The following is a 17,500-nucleotide window of genomic DNA, read 5'->3' on the forward strand; positions in this document are numbered from 1 at the left end:
GGCCTTTGCCACCTCTACCTTTGCCCTGTGTCGCATCTCAATGTATTCCTTTCGCCTCTCCTCGGTCCTCTCAGTGTCCCACTTCTTCTTAGCTAACCTTTTTCCTTGTATGATTTCCTGTACTGTGAGGTTCCATCACCAAGTCTTCTTCTCTCCTTTCCTGTCAGAAGATACACCAAGTACTCTCCTGCCTGCCTCTCTGATCACCTTGGCTGTCGTGGTCCAGTCTTCTGGAAGCTCCTCCCGTCCACCGAGATCCTGTCTCACTTCTTCCCGAAAAGGTGCACAAACTCGTCCTGTCTCAGCTTCCACCACATGGTTCTCTTCTCTGCCTTTGTCTTCCTAATCTTCCTCCCCACCACCAGAGTCATCTTACACACCACCATCCTAAGCTGTCAAGCCACACTCTCCCCTACCACTACCTTACAGTTGGTAACCTCCTTCAGATTACATCGTCTGCACAAGATGTAATCCACCTGCGTGCTTCTACCTCCACTCTTGTAGGTCAGCCTATGTACGTGCCTCTTCTGGAAAAAAAGTGTTCACTACAGCCATTTGCATCCTTGTTACAGTCTACCACCATCTGTCCCTCCAAGTTCCTTTCCTGGATGCCGTACTTACCCATCACTTCTTCATCACCCCTATTACCTTCACCAACATGTCCATTACAATCTCCACCAATCACGACTCTCTCTCTGTCTGGGATGCTCAGAACTACTTCGTCTAGCTCCTTCCAGAATTTCTCTTTCACCTCTCGTTCACATCCTAGCAGTGGGGCATAGCCGCTAATCACATTACACATAACACCCTCAATTTCAAGTTTCAGCCTCATCACTCAATGTATTTTACCAGTCCTCACTTACGGTAGTGAAACTTGGACTACGAATGCCAAAGTTATACAAAGACTACGTGTAACCCAAAAGAACATGGAACGCCATATGTTGAAAATAAGCATTCGCAATAAGAAAAGTTGGAAATCCTTCATCCTGAAGTGGATAGATAATGGCTGAAGATGATGATATATACACACACACACAGGCCAAGTACTGTAATTTCTCGTGCATAATGCACACCCATGCATAATACACCCCCCCAAAGTTGACCTCAAAATTCTGGAAAACCCTTCTACCCATGTATAATGCTTTTTTCTAATGCATTATTTTGCTTCTACCTATATGATCAAAACATTAAGTATTATCTGTATTTTGTTAGGTTTTTTTTTTTTTTTTTTTTTTTTCAAAGAATTATTCTTAAATTAAGCACTTTATTTGAAAATATAATACTTTCCTTTTATTTACTTGCTCTTATTTTGGAATTCACAACCCTTCTTTTATTTCGTCAATGAGAACACACACAGTTGTGCTCATATGTTCCATTTCCCAGGCAGAATTTATAAGATGGGTACAATTCTTTAAAGAAAACATGAAGGGCCAAGCGAAACATTTAATTATATTTTAATGGGATTCAAATGAAACTGTCAAGCATTTCAGACAAGCATTATCATTAAACAAAACATTATAACCATAAAGAAATTAACGATGGTTGTTGTTCACTCATCAGTCACATTTAAAAAAAAACAAAAAAACAACAATGTTACACAAATTCTGCCATGGTATGCAAATGTATGAGCACAACTGTACACATATGCAGTCATACGTACCCCTGTCATATTGGAATGAAAGTGTAGGCTACACCTTTTTTATAACCTCTAGGTGCCGGTGGCATATTACAATGAAAGCGTGCACCTCTCTCATAACCTCTAGGTGGCAATGGCCTATTGGAATCAAAGTGTACAGCTTTTTCATAACCTCTAGATGGTGGCATACATTTATAAAACGTAAAAGTTGTTTTTCCCCATTTTTCCCTCTATCTATGTATAATTTACTTTTGACAATTTCTGGAGAAACAAAATGTGAATTACACACGAGAAATTACGGTATGTTACAAGGAATTTGCATCCGCTCGATGGAGCCACTCTCGTATGACAACCACACTCAAAATCAAAGCCTCTGGTCCAAAAAGAATGTGATAGAGACATCCCTAATAATAAATTATCATTACTGCGAAATATCCTATTATGCTAATGATTTACATTATAGTGTAAAATAAATTATAGATTATACCACCTACCTTCAACTGCCACAACAGCTATTTAAAGCCTGCCATAGTAACTGGCTGAAAGATAAACAGCATAGGAGGCAAAGGAAGGTGGGGACAGAGAATGAAAGAAATAAACAGTGGGAGGGGGTTGCACAAAAAGGGAGATCAGAGGGCTCAGAAAGTTGGGGGCTGCTTACAATTACCACTTCCTCTCCATAAAGTCTTTCAGATGTGCTTGTGCAGTTGCCCTGGATTGCAACAGAATCTGGTCCAATAGACCCAAAAAGAGTCTTGTAAATGGGCCAGACTCTTTCCTCTTTGTTTCTCTCTAAGGCATCCAACATCACCACACTACTCTCCATGGCTGCTCTGAAGCTCAAACAATACCAGTTTTTGAGCAAGTCAGTAGCTACAATATGAGCGATACAGTACAATTATTGTTTTGGAGAGTTATAAAACGATCAACTGCATATTTTAACATTTTCATTCTTAGATTGTGCAGTATGTGTTTGGGGTAAAAAAAACAAACAAACAAACAACGGTTTCATAATGCTCTTGTAATACTCCCACAAACTATAAAACTGTGTAAACATTGTTGATTCCATTAAATATATTTGAAGGACAGTGTTGATGTTTTACAAGTTAAAATTCACCTGCTTTGCTGTTCTCAACTGAGTATACACCTTATAAGATTTGTTAGAAAACCTTAAGGTTCCTTTCATACCATATATTTTCATACTATAAAATACTATCATTATTTAAAAGTGAAAAGTGTTCAATAAATGGATAAAAAACATTGTTTTCAAATTGGATGTCATCACTTATGTTGAGCCCTTCAACATTGAAAATGGCACAGAACAAAAAACTGCTTTGTTTATTTGTTGCAGTAGGAAAGTTTTTCTCCTCATTACATCGCCATTAGACTTAGAATTACACTTTTTCTTCTGGCTCGGGAAAATGAAAGTGCCACCATCTTTTCCTGAGAATTTCAAAGCAAGTGCTCGCTCTTTCTGTCCTTCTGGAAAAAAGTGATAATGCCATGCTGTCCAGAAGAGGAGGAGGGGAAATAGGTTGTTTTCAAATTCACAATAAAGAAAATTAAAAAGAAATTAACACGCCTGGAGATAGGGGTGGGAGTGAAATTAGAAGTGTTTGGATAAACTGGGAGATAATCCGCTCAGCCATGGATTTCCTCTGGCTACTACAGCAATAAAGCTTCACCTACCAAAGCATGAAATATCCAATAAATAGGCATCCTACCATGCTGTGCATTCCTTCTGCCACTACCTTCATACCAGAGCAACCAAGCTACCATTAAGCCAGCGCATACACACAAACACTGTCAAACCACAGATTAAACATCAAGGGGACACAAAAAAAGCTCTTGTGCTCTTTAGCGCCACCCTAGTGGCTCCCTGGAGCTTTTTAAAAATGTATGACAGTGGAAAAAGATGGGGGAGAAAAATATATTTTTTGTTTTAATATGGTTTCTGTAGGAGGACAAACATGACACAAACATTAACGTTTTCCAATGCAGTAACAATGTGTGAAATATTAAATTTCAACATTTCTGTCAACGAAGATTTTTGTCACAGCCTGGGACGCGCGCTTCTTTAAGCTCGGCGTGGCAGGTGGCTGTCGCAAACAAACCGGCGGGTGTGTGATGGGCCATGGATCGCAAAGGGAAAAAGAGAATGATAGCTGAGGATAGCCAGAAAGCCCAGCTTTCCCAAAGCCACAGATGGAGCGAAATTGAAAGCCTCGCAACACCCGAGAAACTTGTGTTTGAAACATGGAATGCTCTTCCTGACAGTTATAGGGACATGAAGACATTAGCATTTGGAGTATTATCCATCTTTGGATCAACATACCTGCGCGAGCAGATATTCTCAAACACAAACTACATTAAATCCAAATACTGCAACCGCCTCACAGATGAGAGCTTGCAGTCACGTGTCAAGATTAAAGTTACATCTTACATGCCCAATGTTGAGAAGGTGTCCAGTGATGTCCGAAAACAGAAGTCACATTAAACGGGTAAGAACACAAGTCTGTCATAGGCACATATTTAGCAACTAAGTGTCTGTTTTTATAAAGTGGTTTCTGATTTCAGTATATATTGGAATGACACATAGGGATATTATCGTGTTTTGTTTCTCAGGTCCGAGGATGGGTGCGTTTAATTGTGCGTGCTTTTTACCTTGCACTGACTTACTTAGCATTTGTAGAAAATAGACTTTACACCGATTTTATCGGCCTGATCCGTATCGGCCGATAATTAGCATTTCATGCTGATCGGCTTTAATGTCATAATTCTCAAGATCCGATCAAGCAAAAGACATTTGCTCCGCGTCGCCATCGTGCACAGTATATTTGAATCCAAAAGGTAGTTTATTTTTAGCCCTGTCGCGTGTCTTTTGAAGTAGTACTGTAAATATCTGACGGCCAATGAAGTTATTTATTTTTTTTAAAAACTGTCAGCGGTGTGGGACAGACAACACATAATGCCCAGCCAGATTAGACTATAAGACAAATTTGCTCTTTCGCGATTGCACTATGTCAGACTACTGCAATAAAATTGTGTATTCCGATACCACCGCATCCCGTTTTTACGATCATTGGGCTTTATCTTGTCAACTCAAATGCGACCGGATACACTCGTTACCGTAGCGACAACAACAAGACAACAACTTTTAATACGATACGGCTCGCCAAGCAGGCAACCCAACGTTATGTAGCTTAGCAAGCTTTTGGTAGCACGAACGGTTGTGCGTAAACATGCCGCCGTTCTGTCGAATCATGTTCTAAAGTTTTGGTGTGGGTGAAGTCATTTAATTAAAATAAAGTCATTTCATTAGAGTAAGTTAGCACCCATTATTTCTGTCATCTTGTAATGTTGGTTTGACCTGACTGATTAGAATACACGATCTGTGAGCAGTGTTTTCCAACCTTTATGGAGCCAAGGAACATATTTGACAATTGAAAAATCTCACGGCACACCAACAAACAAAAATGTCACGAAAAGTGGATACATTAATTACTGTATTTACTTCCTGCCATCTAATAGAAGACCATTCATTTGTGTCTGTCACTATGTCTCACTGGCATAAATAGAGGAACAAAGATACATTACTTATTGTAAATATAATTTTCTGAGCAATGAAGTACACAAGTATATACAGTAAATGAACAGGTCATTTAAATAGACACATTCCTCCATATTGTAATCGAATCGGTGAACAGTTATCGTTTTTTTTAAACTCGCTGATCTGTGATTGGCCCCAAAAATCCTGATTGTGTTAAGCCTAGTAGAAAACTAAAGAGAAGAGGATAATGCACAGAAATCGAACTTAAACTGTATTATTTTAATTTTATATACTTTACCTTTTCAAAAGGCTGCTGTTTTATTATCTAAGCAGGCTGTGTTTTAATTGCAGGCTGTGATTTATCACTCGTGCAATTGTAATCTATTCATTTATGTCTGTTGCCGCCATTAGGGGGGAAGGAGAAGAGAATTGTGCATTATTTTATTTTCCGGCGGCACGGTGGACGACTGCTTAGAGCGTCCGCCTCACAGTTCTGAGGACATATATATTACATATATATTATAATTGCATCAATGCAATGAAACATAACATCAATAATGGAAGTTAAACTTAAAACACCATTGTACAGCAGAGTAGTTACGTGGTGCGTCATTCTCTCCAGGATGCACTCCAGGAAAAATAAACATTTAATCATGAATGCTCATTATGTTATTTGGATAGTAGGCTAATATAGACACAGCATGTGTTGCCTTCATTATAAGGCTTTTAATTTTTTACGGCTCAAGCCAGATTTGTTTTTTTTGGTCCAATATGGCTCAACATTTTGGGTTGCCGACCCCTGGTCCAGCAACTCACCTTGGTAACAAAGATGTCAGTAAGGAGGGAGAAAGTATTTCTGCTCATGTGTAGGTGGTGACTTAAAAGTGAAATCCTACTAAATGGATAGGCGATAAACATGGACAGAGCTTCATTCACACCTCTGGCTGAGAAAGCCTCACAACCTTCCAATGTGTTCATCCAAGTGCCCTCTGAGGTTCAATATCAGGCATCCATATTGTGAGTTCAAATTGAAGTGAAATATATTCCATAGTGTGTCTCAACTACTGGTATTTCCTCTTTTATCCCTAAGGTGCCATACAATAATGTGCAAGTCTTACTCTACCACAATCTTTGTTGTTTTAATAAAAACCCGTTTGAATTGACTTTTTCACAGCAATAATTTCTCCAGAGTAACATAGTCAGTAGTGGTACAGCGATGCTGGTTTTTGAAGGCCATTTACACACAGTCCAGAGCCAAATAATGAGTTTAATAATTCGGACAAAATTAATCTGTGTGCGTCAGACTTGGTTTTTTATTGTAGAGCATTAGCTCAAAACATTATCACCATTATCCAGGGTTGTATGTAATCAGTGCCGGCTAATCAATAGCGAGGGTACCACCCCACCACGCAGGGTGGTCACCACATTACTTTCCTTAAAGACAAAAAGTAAAACAAAAATATTTCTAAAAATACTACTACTTCTAGGTGAATGATAGAGTATGATGAGTAAAGTTGCTTGAGTTATCTCTGCTCTTCTGATTTTCTGATGTACCTCCACTCTGTCGTGCACAAATCTTTACTTATTGTTAAAAGAAAGACATGCGGGAGGGGGTCGGGCCTACCCTTCCTCGATGTACCGGCACAGCAACTCTGTACACCAGTTGACTAACATGCATGTGATACGATGTTCATTCAATAATAAGTTCCATAGACACGCTATAGCCTTCAATTGCTTGTGCTGGGACCACTAATAACAACACAGGTTGTATTAAGATATCAACTCACAGGTTCTTAGACAGGTGTTTAGACACTATAAAAGCATCCCACCGTACCATTCATCAGTAATACTGCCTTGCTCATTTCCCGAATCCTGCCCTGCCCTTTTCTGTCATCTCTAATCTTGTCCTATTGGTTAGTCGTTACATGTCCTCACCAGGTGTCTGTCCTCCCCCCATCCCATCCAAAAAAACACAATTTGACTTTGTAACATTACTTGTAGTCAAATATCTAGACTGTCAAAATATTGTTCTGGTGTGGTTCACACCCCTATTCCCCTTGTCCGTTCTGTCTGATGTTTATCGAAAATGCAGCCGGACAGAGGGGGGACACAGGAGAGCAGATACTTTTAATACTAGTGTTCTGCTGTATCGATATTGCCAGTGGTTAGAAAAATAGTGCAAATAGCATGGAGTGAGAGTAGGCATCCTTGTCTAGTTCCTCTTTGTAAAGTGAAACTTTGTGATGTGACCCCATTTGTGGAGACAAATCAATGTTCGCATTGTTCAATATGTGCGCATCAATATTCACTCTTTCTGTTGGAATTGTTTTACATCTCATCGTACCTCAACAATTTTGAAGGTGGGTTTGCTAACATTGGTTATGAGCTTGCTAGCATGGTGACCTGGTGTTGTCCGTTACTGCCGATTGTCCATTACATTAAAGCACTTTTGCTTTGTGGCCATATGCAACCATATTATTGTCTTCTCCTTTTCCTTTCAGCTTGTCGCATTAGGTGGTCGCCACAGCATGTCATCCTTTTCCATGTAAGCCTATCTCCTGCATCCTCCTCTCTCACACCAACTGTACAGTACAAAATTATTGTTTTGTACTTTTTTCGTGGCCTAAAACGGCCACTACAGTACAAAGTTATTGTAAATAAATATAAAAACGCTTGAAAATGTCAGAACATTTGAAAATGTTATCCAAACTCACCATGCTGGTGTGCTTGATTGTGATATTGTTGACATACTCATAGGCGAGTCAAGGTGTGTCGCTTTCATGAGCTGCGAGGAATTAGTGTGTTCATCATGGCCGCCAAGTCAATGCATGGCCTGGAATGGTTGCCACATTAAACATGGCCTCCAGATGTCAATGTATTGCCTTTGATGGAATGTCGGCAGATTCAACGTGGCCATCACGTAGGCACAAGAGACAAGTTTGTTGGTTGGATCCAGTCATACTGTATAGGCCTCTTTATACTCGCGCGCCGCATTGCATCACGTGACTGACGCATTGGGCAGCGCGGCCCCAATGCGACACTTGACACGCACATGGCACAAATTGTCGACGTGCGCAGAATGCCGGAGATCATCCATCGTGATTGGTCCGTTTTAGTCACATGCCGTGTTTGATGTACTCTGCTACTCAGCTGCACATGCCACTTTGATCGATTTTGCAATATAATTAAACGCACCATCTGGTCATCTATTTCCATTTGTTCTAGCAGGCACTGTTCCACGGTCGCCATTGTTGTTGCTTCGTTCCCTGTTCCGGAAAGTAAAAATGGCTACGGGAATTGGCCATAAAATGCAGAGGAAACTCCAGCCTGTGGTGTCCTAGCAAATACCAGCCGTAGCGACACCCCCAACTTGGAGGAGAACTGCAGCAAATTTTTAAAACAGCGCATGTGGGTTGCGCTAGAGTATAAAGGCAAACTGCAGGCAGCATCGCCGCAGTGACATCGGCACGGTCGCCACCCGTGCAAGTATAAAGAAGCCTTATATCTGTGACCCGTGAAATACGTGTGTCCCAGTCTATGCCTATATTGGGACACAGCGCCAGTAAACATTGGCCAATTCTGGAACTAAGACTTCGTCAACAAAGTGACAACTGGAAACTATTTTAGGACACGTACTGTCCAGACTTCGAATAGCTGTTAAAATTGAGGTTCCACTGCATCTAGTTTTCTGGTCCATGTGCAGGCAGGGCTTAGTGTTTTGTGTTGGCGAGCAGGAAGGGTTGGATAACATGACTGACCTTTGTTGCTGTGGGAAAGAGCATTGATGCAAAGGTAGAGATAACTCTACCCTGAACTCGAAAACATTGCAATTGAATTTAATAGCTCCATCCTTCTACAGTATCTATAGATTTTAATAAGTGTAAAGGTAATATAATTTAATTATGCGGACTCACTGTAAAATAAAGCCTAGTGCAATATCAGATGCCATTTTTGCGTTTGTTTTTTTTTTTGCATTATGGTAAAGTGGGGCAGTGCCCCCCCCCTCCCCCTAATCGAGCACATAGGGCTGTGGTGAAAAAGCTTGTTTTCGCTTTCCAATTGAACCACGAATATTCGTGCACACACAAAAACAATAAATAGCACAGTGCTCTACACTACCTTTTAAACTGGTCACTCTGGTGCGACGAACTATTTCAGTTGGTCGCACCAGCACATGATTTGGTCGCACCCTTCTTTGGGGAGTCACAGCATGACCATGCATTACATATGAAACAAAACATATTGGAGAAATTTTATTTGCGATCATGCCTAAATAAGTTTTATTTGAATGTGTGTATGAACTGTAGTTTAAACAATAACAACAACAACGTTTACATAAAAATAATTATGTAAACTGTATATGAAATTCACATTAATTAAATATTAGGATTTCCCTATGGTGCATACAACACAAACATTTTTATATATGACGAAACGCTGTAATTGGTTTTTGTTTCTTATTTTTTTAGAACAGGCACCGCGCGGCAACCTGATTTTCAAACCCTAGCCACTGGCCGGATGCTGTAAAAAATAGGTGCTGGTTCAAAGTTTAAAAAGAAAAGATGTAACTATTTCCATGGATATTTAGAATGTATTTTAATTCAGCTAGTGTTGAGTATAAGACCTATCTAGCTATGTCGAGATAAATATACAAATAGTGTAAATTGCTACTTAATTTTAAGTTTTTTAAGCAAACATGTTTTACAGTGTGGCGAGTGAGACTCACGACGCGGTGCGGTGACGGTGTGTACAATTTCAACTGGGCTCGTAAGGCCTGAATTGTGTGCTCCCAGCGCTTGTCAGCCGTACAAACGTAACAACATAACATGTAGCTTATACAGGTAGTGTTTAACATGAGAAGCAGATAGCCTGATTTTAATGTTGGCTTGTAAGCTTCGTCACCATTGCAGAGTTGGAGAGCCAACTTCAGGAAGAGGGGGGGATTACAAAGTGGAGGGGATGGATCGATGTCATTATGAATCTGAGCGGGTACCAGTGCTATCTGCGCCCTTGTCAGCGGCACGTCCTGGCTCGACGATGGAGGGGACCCTCCGCAAGCACGTATTTTCTCCAGCTCGCGACCGCTCCGCCACGCAAGGCTTGCTCTCGTCATAGCGAGGGGGACGGGCGCACGCACACGGCATTCATAATAAAGGAGACGCCGCTCCATCTATCTTTAGAAAGGAAAGCGTGCAGGTGGAGGAGACTGACTAAAGCAGTGAACAAGACGGCGACTTTCAACCACCATGTCTTTATATAGCGAGACTGTGTTAAGAGAGCATAAAAACATTCATCCATCCATCCATTTTCTGAGCCGCTTCTCCTCACTAAGGTTGCGGGCGTGCTGGAGCCTATCCATGCACTCAAGAAAGTGAAATCAAATGAAATCTTTACTCAGACTCACTGAAAAGAGGGTGCCCTACTTTAGTGGCATAATGCCAATGTACTTACTCATGTTCATTTATGTAGAGTTCTGACAACTCATGCCATGCTTCTTGGTCACCAACAAATCTGTGAACACAAACTGACCACTGAAAAAAATAATGAATAAGACATGCAAATTAATCTAGCCAAAACTAGCTATGTTTATATGGACAGATATACAGAAATATTAAGAAAAGTAAGGCAATTTTCAATAAGACACATTACTTTCCTTCTAATCAGGATAGCACCAGATTATTGAAACGTGCACAGGTATTAAACATGTATAAATCTTCCCCACTACAAAATATATCCATTTACCCATAATATCCACCCAACTACCCATGTTTTTTCTTGCAACAGGGACTGTATTTGTAAAATTGATAATTTTTTTAATAGACAAGATAAATATAGCACATACACTAAAGATGCATATTAGAAATGGCAGTCTTTCAATTGTGGAATGAGGTGAGAGGGACTTACTGCTCTAAATATTCATTGAGCTCCCGGATGGCTTCAGGGCTCTTTCCCTGGGCCTTCAATATCGAGATCTTGCGTTTTCTTGCAGCCTGAAGAGTAGAAAGTAAACACGATTTGAAAAATTGACTCAAGAGTGTTTGTCTGAGGGAATGTGACTGAGTGACTGATTGTATGAGTATGAAAACTTATTTGCCCAAACGCTAGCAATTTGGTATATTATAACAACATAGCCATGAAGATAAACGGGAGAAGCCATAAACAATAGATTAGCATTGTAAAGTGTATTTATTGCAATAATGGAGGCTTTAAATGAAGAAGGCAACTAAGACATTAAGGAAGATATGTCCAATAAATGAGCTCACAGGCTAAGAAAAAAGTGGTGAGTCATCATAGAACCATTAGAGGAAAATGGCACACTGCCCTGAACCCAAAAGCTGGACTTCCTGCGGGCGCAGCATCCATCTTGGACTCTACTTGTTCAATTTACATGATCTGAAAAATGTTTTACGCATTGTTTTGATGCTGAATTGACCTAGTGGTGGATTAGAATATCAATCTGAATTATGAATTATTACTTCCACTGCTCTGACTTTTCCACCGTTTACCCGCTTTACCCTCCTGCTCATGGTAGTGAGTGAAAAACTTAACAAGAAGATGCTGTTCCATTCAAAGTGCACTGCCCTGCCACAGCTTACTTTATATTGGCACTTGATTGAGTGGGGCTTCCTCTCCTTCAGTCATTATCAAAGCCATTGGGAACAATGTAAGAATTATGTCAACTGGGCTATATATTTGAGCCTTCTTCTAACATACCATCAAAAGGAATCCACTTATTAAGTCACGTTAGTTGGTAATGCAATGGAGACTTTTGTAATTAATGCAACTCCACTGGACACAGTAGCAATGGTGTAAGTATACACTTTGTTCCATTACCACTGTGATATTCTCACACAAATTCTTCATGAACATTTAATGTCCATGTACAAGTGCTTTTCAGTGTTAAGATGGCAATGGCTTTTAAAATCTTCAATTTTGTGACATGTTTTGACATCATGGATCGGCTCCGCAAAAGACATTTACTTTGCGTCGCCATCGTGTACAGTATATTTTAATTCAGAAGCTAGTTTATTTTTAGCCTTGTCGCCTGTCTTTTGACGTAGTACTGTAAATACCTTACAACCAATAAAGTTATTGAAAAAAAAAATGAAAAAACATGTCGGCGGTGTGGTACAGACAACATGTAATGCGTGGATCAGACTACAAGACAAATTTGGTCTTTCACGATTACACTGTCAGACTACTGCAATAAAATCTTGTATTCCGATACCACCGCATCCTGTCTTTTACGATCACTGGGCTTTATCTTGTCAACTCCAACGCGACTGGATATACTCGTTACCATGGCGACGATATTGCGACGCATGTATTATTAAAAAAATAAATTAAAATAAAAATTTAAAAATGGGGGAAAAAGTGCGCTGATTACGTTCATTTAAGGCTTGCTTGAGGTATGTTCACGTACTTTTAATACGATACGGCTCGCAAGCAGGCAACAAAACGTTATGTAGCCTAGCAAGCTAGTGGTAGCACTAACGGTTGTGCGTAAACATCCCAACATGATGTCAATTCATGCTCTAAAGTTTCGGTGTGTGTGAAGTAATTTAATTACAATAAAGTAACTCAACTACAGTAGGTTAGCTCCCATTATTTCTGTCACGTTGTAATGTTGGTTTGACCTGACCGATTAGAATACATGGCCTGAATAGAGCAGTGAGTTCCAACCTTTATGGAGAGAAGGCACATATTTTACAATTGGAAAATCTCATGACACCAAAAAACAAAAATGTCGCAAAAAGTAGATACACAGTAATTTCTATATACACTTCCTGCCATCTAATAGAAGAGCATTTATTTGTTCTGTCTGTCACTATGCCTCACTAGCATAAATAGAGGAACAAAGATACATGATTTCTTGTAAATGAATAATTTTTTTAACTGTTAAGTAAAATTTGATAATTTCCCATGGCACACCTGAAGATTGCTCATGGCAGACTAATGTGCCACGGCACACTGGTTGGGAACCACTGGACTAGAGAAGATACTCAGTATACAGTACACAAGTATATACAGTAAAAGGAAAAAGTCATGTAAATAGACACACTACTCCATCTTGTGATCGGAGATCGGTTATCGTTTTTTAAAACTCGCTGATTGGCCCCAAAATCCTGATCGTGTAAAGCCTAATTGTTAGTCTCCAAAACAAAGTTTTTGCACAAATGAGCAGCCCAAAACAACATGGTTTGTCAGTTTTACCGTAATTTCTTGCGGCTAATACGCTTGACCCCTCCTTGAGCCGTCACCTTATCGTGGTGGAGGGGTTTGTGTGTCCCAATGATCCCAGGAGCTATGTTGTCTGGGGCTTCTTCACGCCCCTGGTAGGGTCACCCATGGCAGACAGGTCCGAGGTGAGAGACCAGACAAAGCACGGCTCAAAGACTCCTTATGACGAAGACAAAAAATGGACTCAGGTTTCCCTTGCCCGGACGCGGGTCACCGGGGGCCCCCTCTGGAGCCAGGCCTGGAGGTGGGGCTCGAAGGAGAGCGCCTGGTGGGGCCCGGCCGGGCATAGCCCGAAAGGGTCATGTGGGTCCTCCTTCCCATGGGCTCACCACCTGTGGGATGGGCCATAGGGGTCGGGTGCAGTGCAAGCTGGGCGGTGCCCGAAGGCGGGGACCTTGGCGATCCGATCCCCGGCTACAGAAGCTGGCTCTAGGGACGTGGAATGTCACCTCTCTGGAAGGGAAGGAGCCCGAGCTGGTGTGTGAGGTCGAGAAGTTCCGACTAGATATAGTCGGACTCGCCTCCATACACACCTTGGGCTCTGGTACCAGTCCTCTAGAGAGGGGTTGGACTCTCTTCCATTCTGGAGCTGCCCATGGTGAGAGGCGCCGAGCAGGTGTGGGTATACTTATTGCTCCCCGGCTCGGCACCTGTACGTTGGGGTTCACCACGGTGGACGAGAGGGTAGCCTCCCTCTGCCTTCGGGTGGGGGGACGGGTCCTGACTGTTGTTTGTGCCTATGCACCAAACAGCAGTTCAGAGCTCACGTGGGCAATGACAGTGAGACCTGGAAGGACGTGATTGGGAGGAACGGCACACCCGATCAGAACCCGAGCGGTGTTCTGTTATTGGACTGTGCTCATCACGGCTTGTCCATAACGAACACCATGTTCAAGCATAAGGGTGTCCACACGTGCACTTGGCACCAGGACACCCTAGGTCGCAGTTCGATGATCGACTTTGTGGTCATGCCATCGGACTTGCGGCCGCATGTCTTGGACACTCGGGTGAAGAGAGGGGCGGAGCTGTTAACTGATCACCATCTGGTGGTGAGTTGGCTCCGATTGTGGGGGAAGATGCCAGTCCCACATGGCAGGCCCAAACGTATTGTGAGGTTCTGCTGGAAACGTCAGGCGGAATCCCCTGTCAGAAGGAGTTTCAACTCCCACCTCTGACAGAACTTTGATCATGTTCCGGGGGAGGCGGGGGACATCGAGTCCGAGTGGACCATGTTCCACGCCTCCATTGCTGAGGCAGCCGACCGGAGCTGTGGCTGTAAGGTGGTTGGTGCCTGTCGTGGCGGCAATCCCCGAACCTGTTGGTGGACAGTGAGGGATGCCGTCAAGCTGAAGAAGGAGTTCTATCGGGCCTTTTTGGCCTGTGGGACTCCTGAGGCGGCTGATGGGTACCAGCTGGCCAAGCGGAATGCAGCTTTGGTGGTCGCTGAAGCAAAAACTCGGGCATGGCAGGAGTTCGGTGAGGCCATGGAGAAAGACTTCAGGATGGCTTCGAGGAAATTCTGGTGCACCATCAACACTGTGTATAGTGGGGATAGGGCGCTGCTGACCTCGACTCGGGACGTTGTGAGCCGGTGGGGAGAATACTTCGAAGACCTCCTCAATTTCACCGATACGCCTTCCAATGAGGGAGCAGTGTCTGGGTTCTCTGAGGCGGGCTCTCCTATCTCTGGGGTTGAGGTCACCAACGTGGTTAAAAAGCTCCTCGGTGGCAGGGCCCCGGGGGTGGATGAGATTCACCCGGAATTCCTCAAGGCTCTGGATGTTGTAAGGCTGTCCTGGTTAACACGCCTCTGCAACATCGCGTGGACATCGGGCACAGTGCCTCTGGATTGGCAGACTAGGGTGGTGGTCCCCATTTTTAAGAAGGGGGACCGGAGGGTGTGTTCCAATTACAGGGGGTTCACACTCATCAGCCTCCCTGGTAAGGTCTATTCAGGGGTGCTGGAGAGGAGGGTCCGTCGGGAAGTCGAATCTCAGATTCAGGAGGAGCAGTGTGGTTTTCGTCCTGGCCGTGGAACAGTGGACCAGCTCTACACCCTCGGCAGGGTCCTCGAGGGTGCATGGGAGTTCGCCCAACCAGTCTACATGTGTTTTGTGTACTTGGAGAAGGCGTTCGACCGTGTCCCTCGGGGGGGGTCCTATGGGGGGTGCTTCGGGAGTATGGGGTACCGAACCCCCTGATACGGGCTGTTCGATCCCTGTATGACCGGAGTCAGAGTTTGGTCCGCATATTCAGCAGTAGGTCGGACTCGTTTCTGGTGAGGGTTGGACTCCGCCAAGGCTGTCCTTTGTCACCGATTCTGTTCATAACTTTTATGGACAGAATTTGTAAGCGCAGCCGAGGCATAGAGGGGGTCCGGTTTGGTGGCCTCAGTATTGCATCTTTGCTTTTTGCAGATGATGAGGTTCTGTTGGCTTCATCAAGCCGTGACCTCCAACTCTCACTGGAGCAGTTCGCAGCTGAGTGTGAAGCGGCTGGGATGAGAATCAGCACCTCCAAATCTGAGACCATGGTCCTCAGTCGGAAAAGGGTGGCGTGCCCTCTCCAGGTCGGGGATGAGATCCTGCCCCAAGTGGAGGAGTTCAAGTATCTTGGGGTCTTGTTCACGAGTGAGGGAAGAATGGAACAGGAGATCGACAGACGGATCGGTGCAGCGTCTGCAGTGATGCAGACTTTGTATCAATCTGTTGTGGTAAAGAAAGAGTTAAGCCGGAAGGCGAAGCGCTCGATTTACGGGTCGATCTACGTTCCTACCCTCACCTATGGTCATGAGCTGGACACGCTGGAGAGACTACGTCCTTCGGCTGGCCTGGGAACGCATCGGGAAGAGCTGGATGAAGTGACTGGGGAGAGGGAAGTCTGGGGGTCCCTGCTGACCCGACCTCGGATAAGCGGTAGAAAATGGATGGATAATACGCTTGAGTATGATGCGCACCCCCAAAACTAAAAAAAAATAAATAAATCAGGAAAACTATTCTTCCTATGTATAATGCGCACCCATGACCTCCCATCTATTTATATATTTATATGCAATAAATGTTAGTGGTGATCCTCTCCTAATTTGTTTTTCTAATCAATTCTGATCAGTAATATTATTAACACTGAGGTTTCCCTGTTCTTAAATAATGTAGTTAATATTGTGGTGCACCCTAGTGTTTAGTTTTAATACTGCGGCTTTTTGGAAGTATTTTCTACATCCCACGTGACCATTGGCACGTATTGCACAAAACTAGAGATGCCTGGATAACATTTAGTCCCGGTTCAAGACAATAAAAATTACTCAACAAAAGCTGCATAGGGGGAATAAATACACGTGAGCTTGATTAACATTCACATTTCAACAACTATTTATGGGATTAGGGGACTAACGGATTTAAAAAAGTATTTTAACAACTATATGGCTCAGGTGCCAATGGCCACATGGGAGGTGGAAAATACCCCCATAAAGCCGCAGTGTTAAAACTAAAACAGAGTGTATCAGAGCATAAATACTTAAAACACAATATAGGAGTAGATGAGTTATAGCATTTTAAATATGTGCCTAAATATAATGAAAACTTATAAATCACAAGATTTAAAACAGATTTATGGCTGAACTGAAACACATCTATTCATGTATATCGTTTTACTGTGAAGGAATTTTCAAACTTTTACTATATTCCAGATTACACACTATTGATTTTTGAAGATTTTTTTCCCGCGACAAAAATCTTCAAAAGTCAATAGTGCGTAATGCACCTTATACACGAAACACTACAACAGTTATACAGTAAACAGTCCAGTTCAGTCAAACTGAAAAACACTGTAAATTAAAACCACAAATTGTCGAATTAATACCGGTACCTCTCTGATAGCATGATTCAAAAGGAGGGCCTATAGGGGTCGGGTGCAGTGTGAGCTGGGCGTTGGCCGAAGGCAGGGACCTTGGGGATCTGATCCCCGGCTGGAGAAGTTGGCTCAAGGGATGTGGAATGTCATCTCTCTGGCAGGGAAGGAGCCCGAGCTGGTGTGTGAGGTCGAGAAGTTCCGACTAGATATAGTCGGGCTCGCCT

The 17,500-nt window shown here is 42.7% G+C and overlaps 1 protein-coding gene across 2 annotated transcripts in view; it reads right to left on the reverse strand.

The window, feature by feature from the left end:
* The window catches only part of emc2 (ER membrane protein complex subunit 2), a 58,105-nt gene that overhangs the window by 17,699 nt on the left and 22,906 nt on the right, over positions 1-17,500 (reverse strand). The window contains exons 6-7 of one of the 2 annotated variants that reach the window (XM_061776723.1): positions 11,091-11,176; positions 10,638-10,697 (exon numbers count right to left, since the gene is read on the reverse strand). In XM_061776723.1, the coding sequence (XP_061632707.1) occupies positions 10,638-10,697; positions 11,091-11,176 (146 nt within the window). The remainder of the gene's footprint in view (positions 1-10,637; positions 10,698-11,090; positions 11,177-17,500) is intronic. The other variant, XM_061776722.1, reaches the window with a different exon arrangement.

The sequence above is a fragment of the Phyllopteryx taeniolatus genome, chromosome 6 (assembly GCF_024500385.1).
Source record: "Phyllopteryx taeniolatus isolate TA_2022b chromosome 6, UOR_Ptae_1.2, whole genome shotgun sequence".
NCBI classification, from domain to species: domain Eukaryota; kingdom Metazoa; phylum Chordata; class Actinopteri; order Syngnathiformes; family Syngnathidae; genus Phyllopteryx; species Phyllopteryx taeniolatus.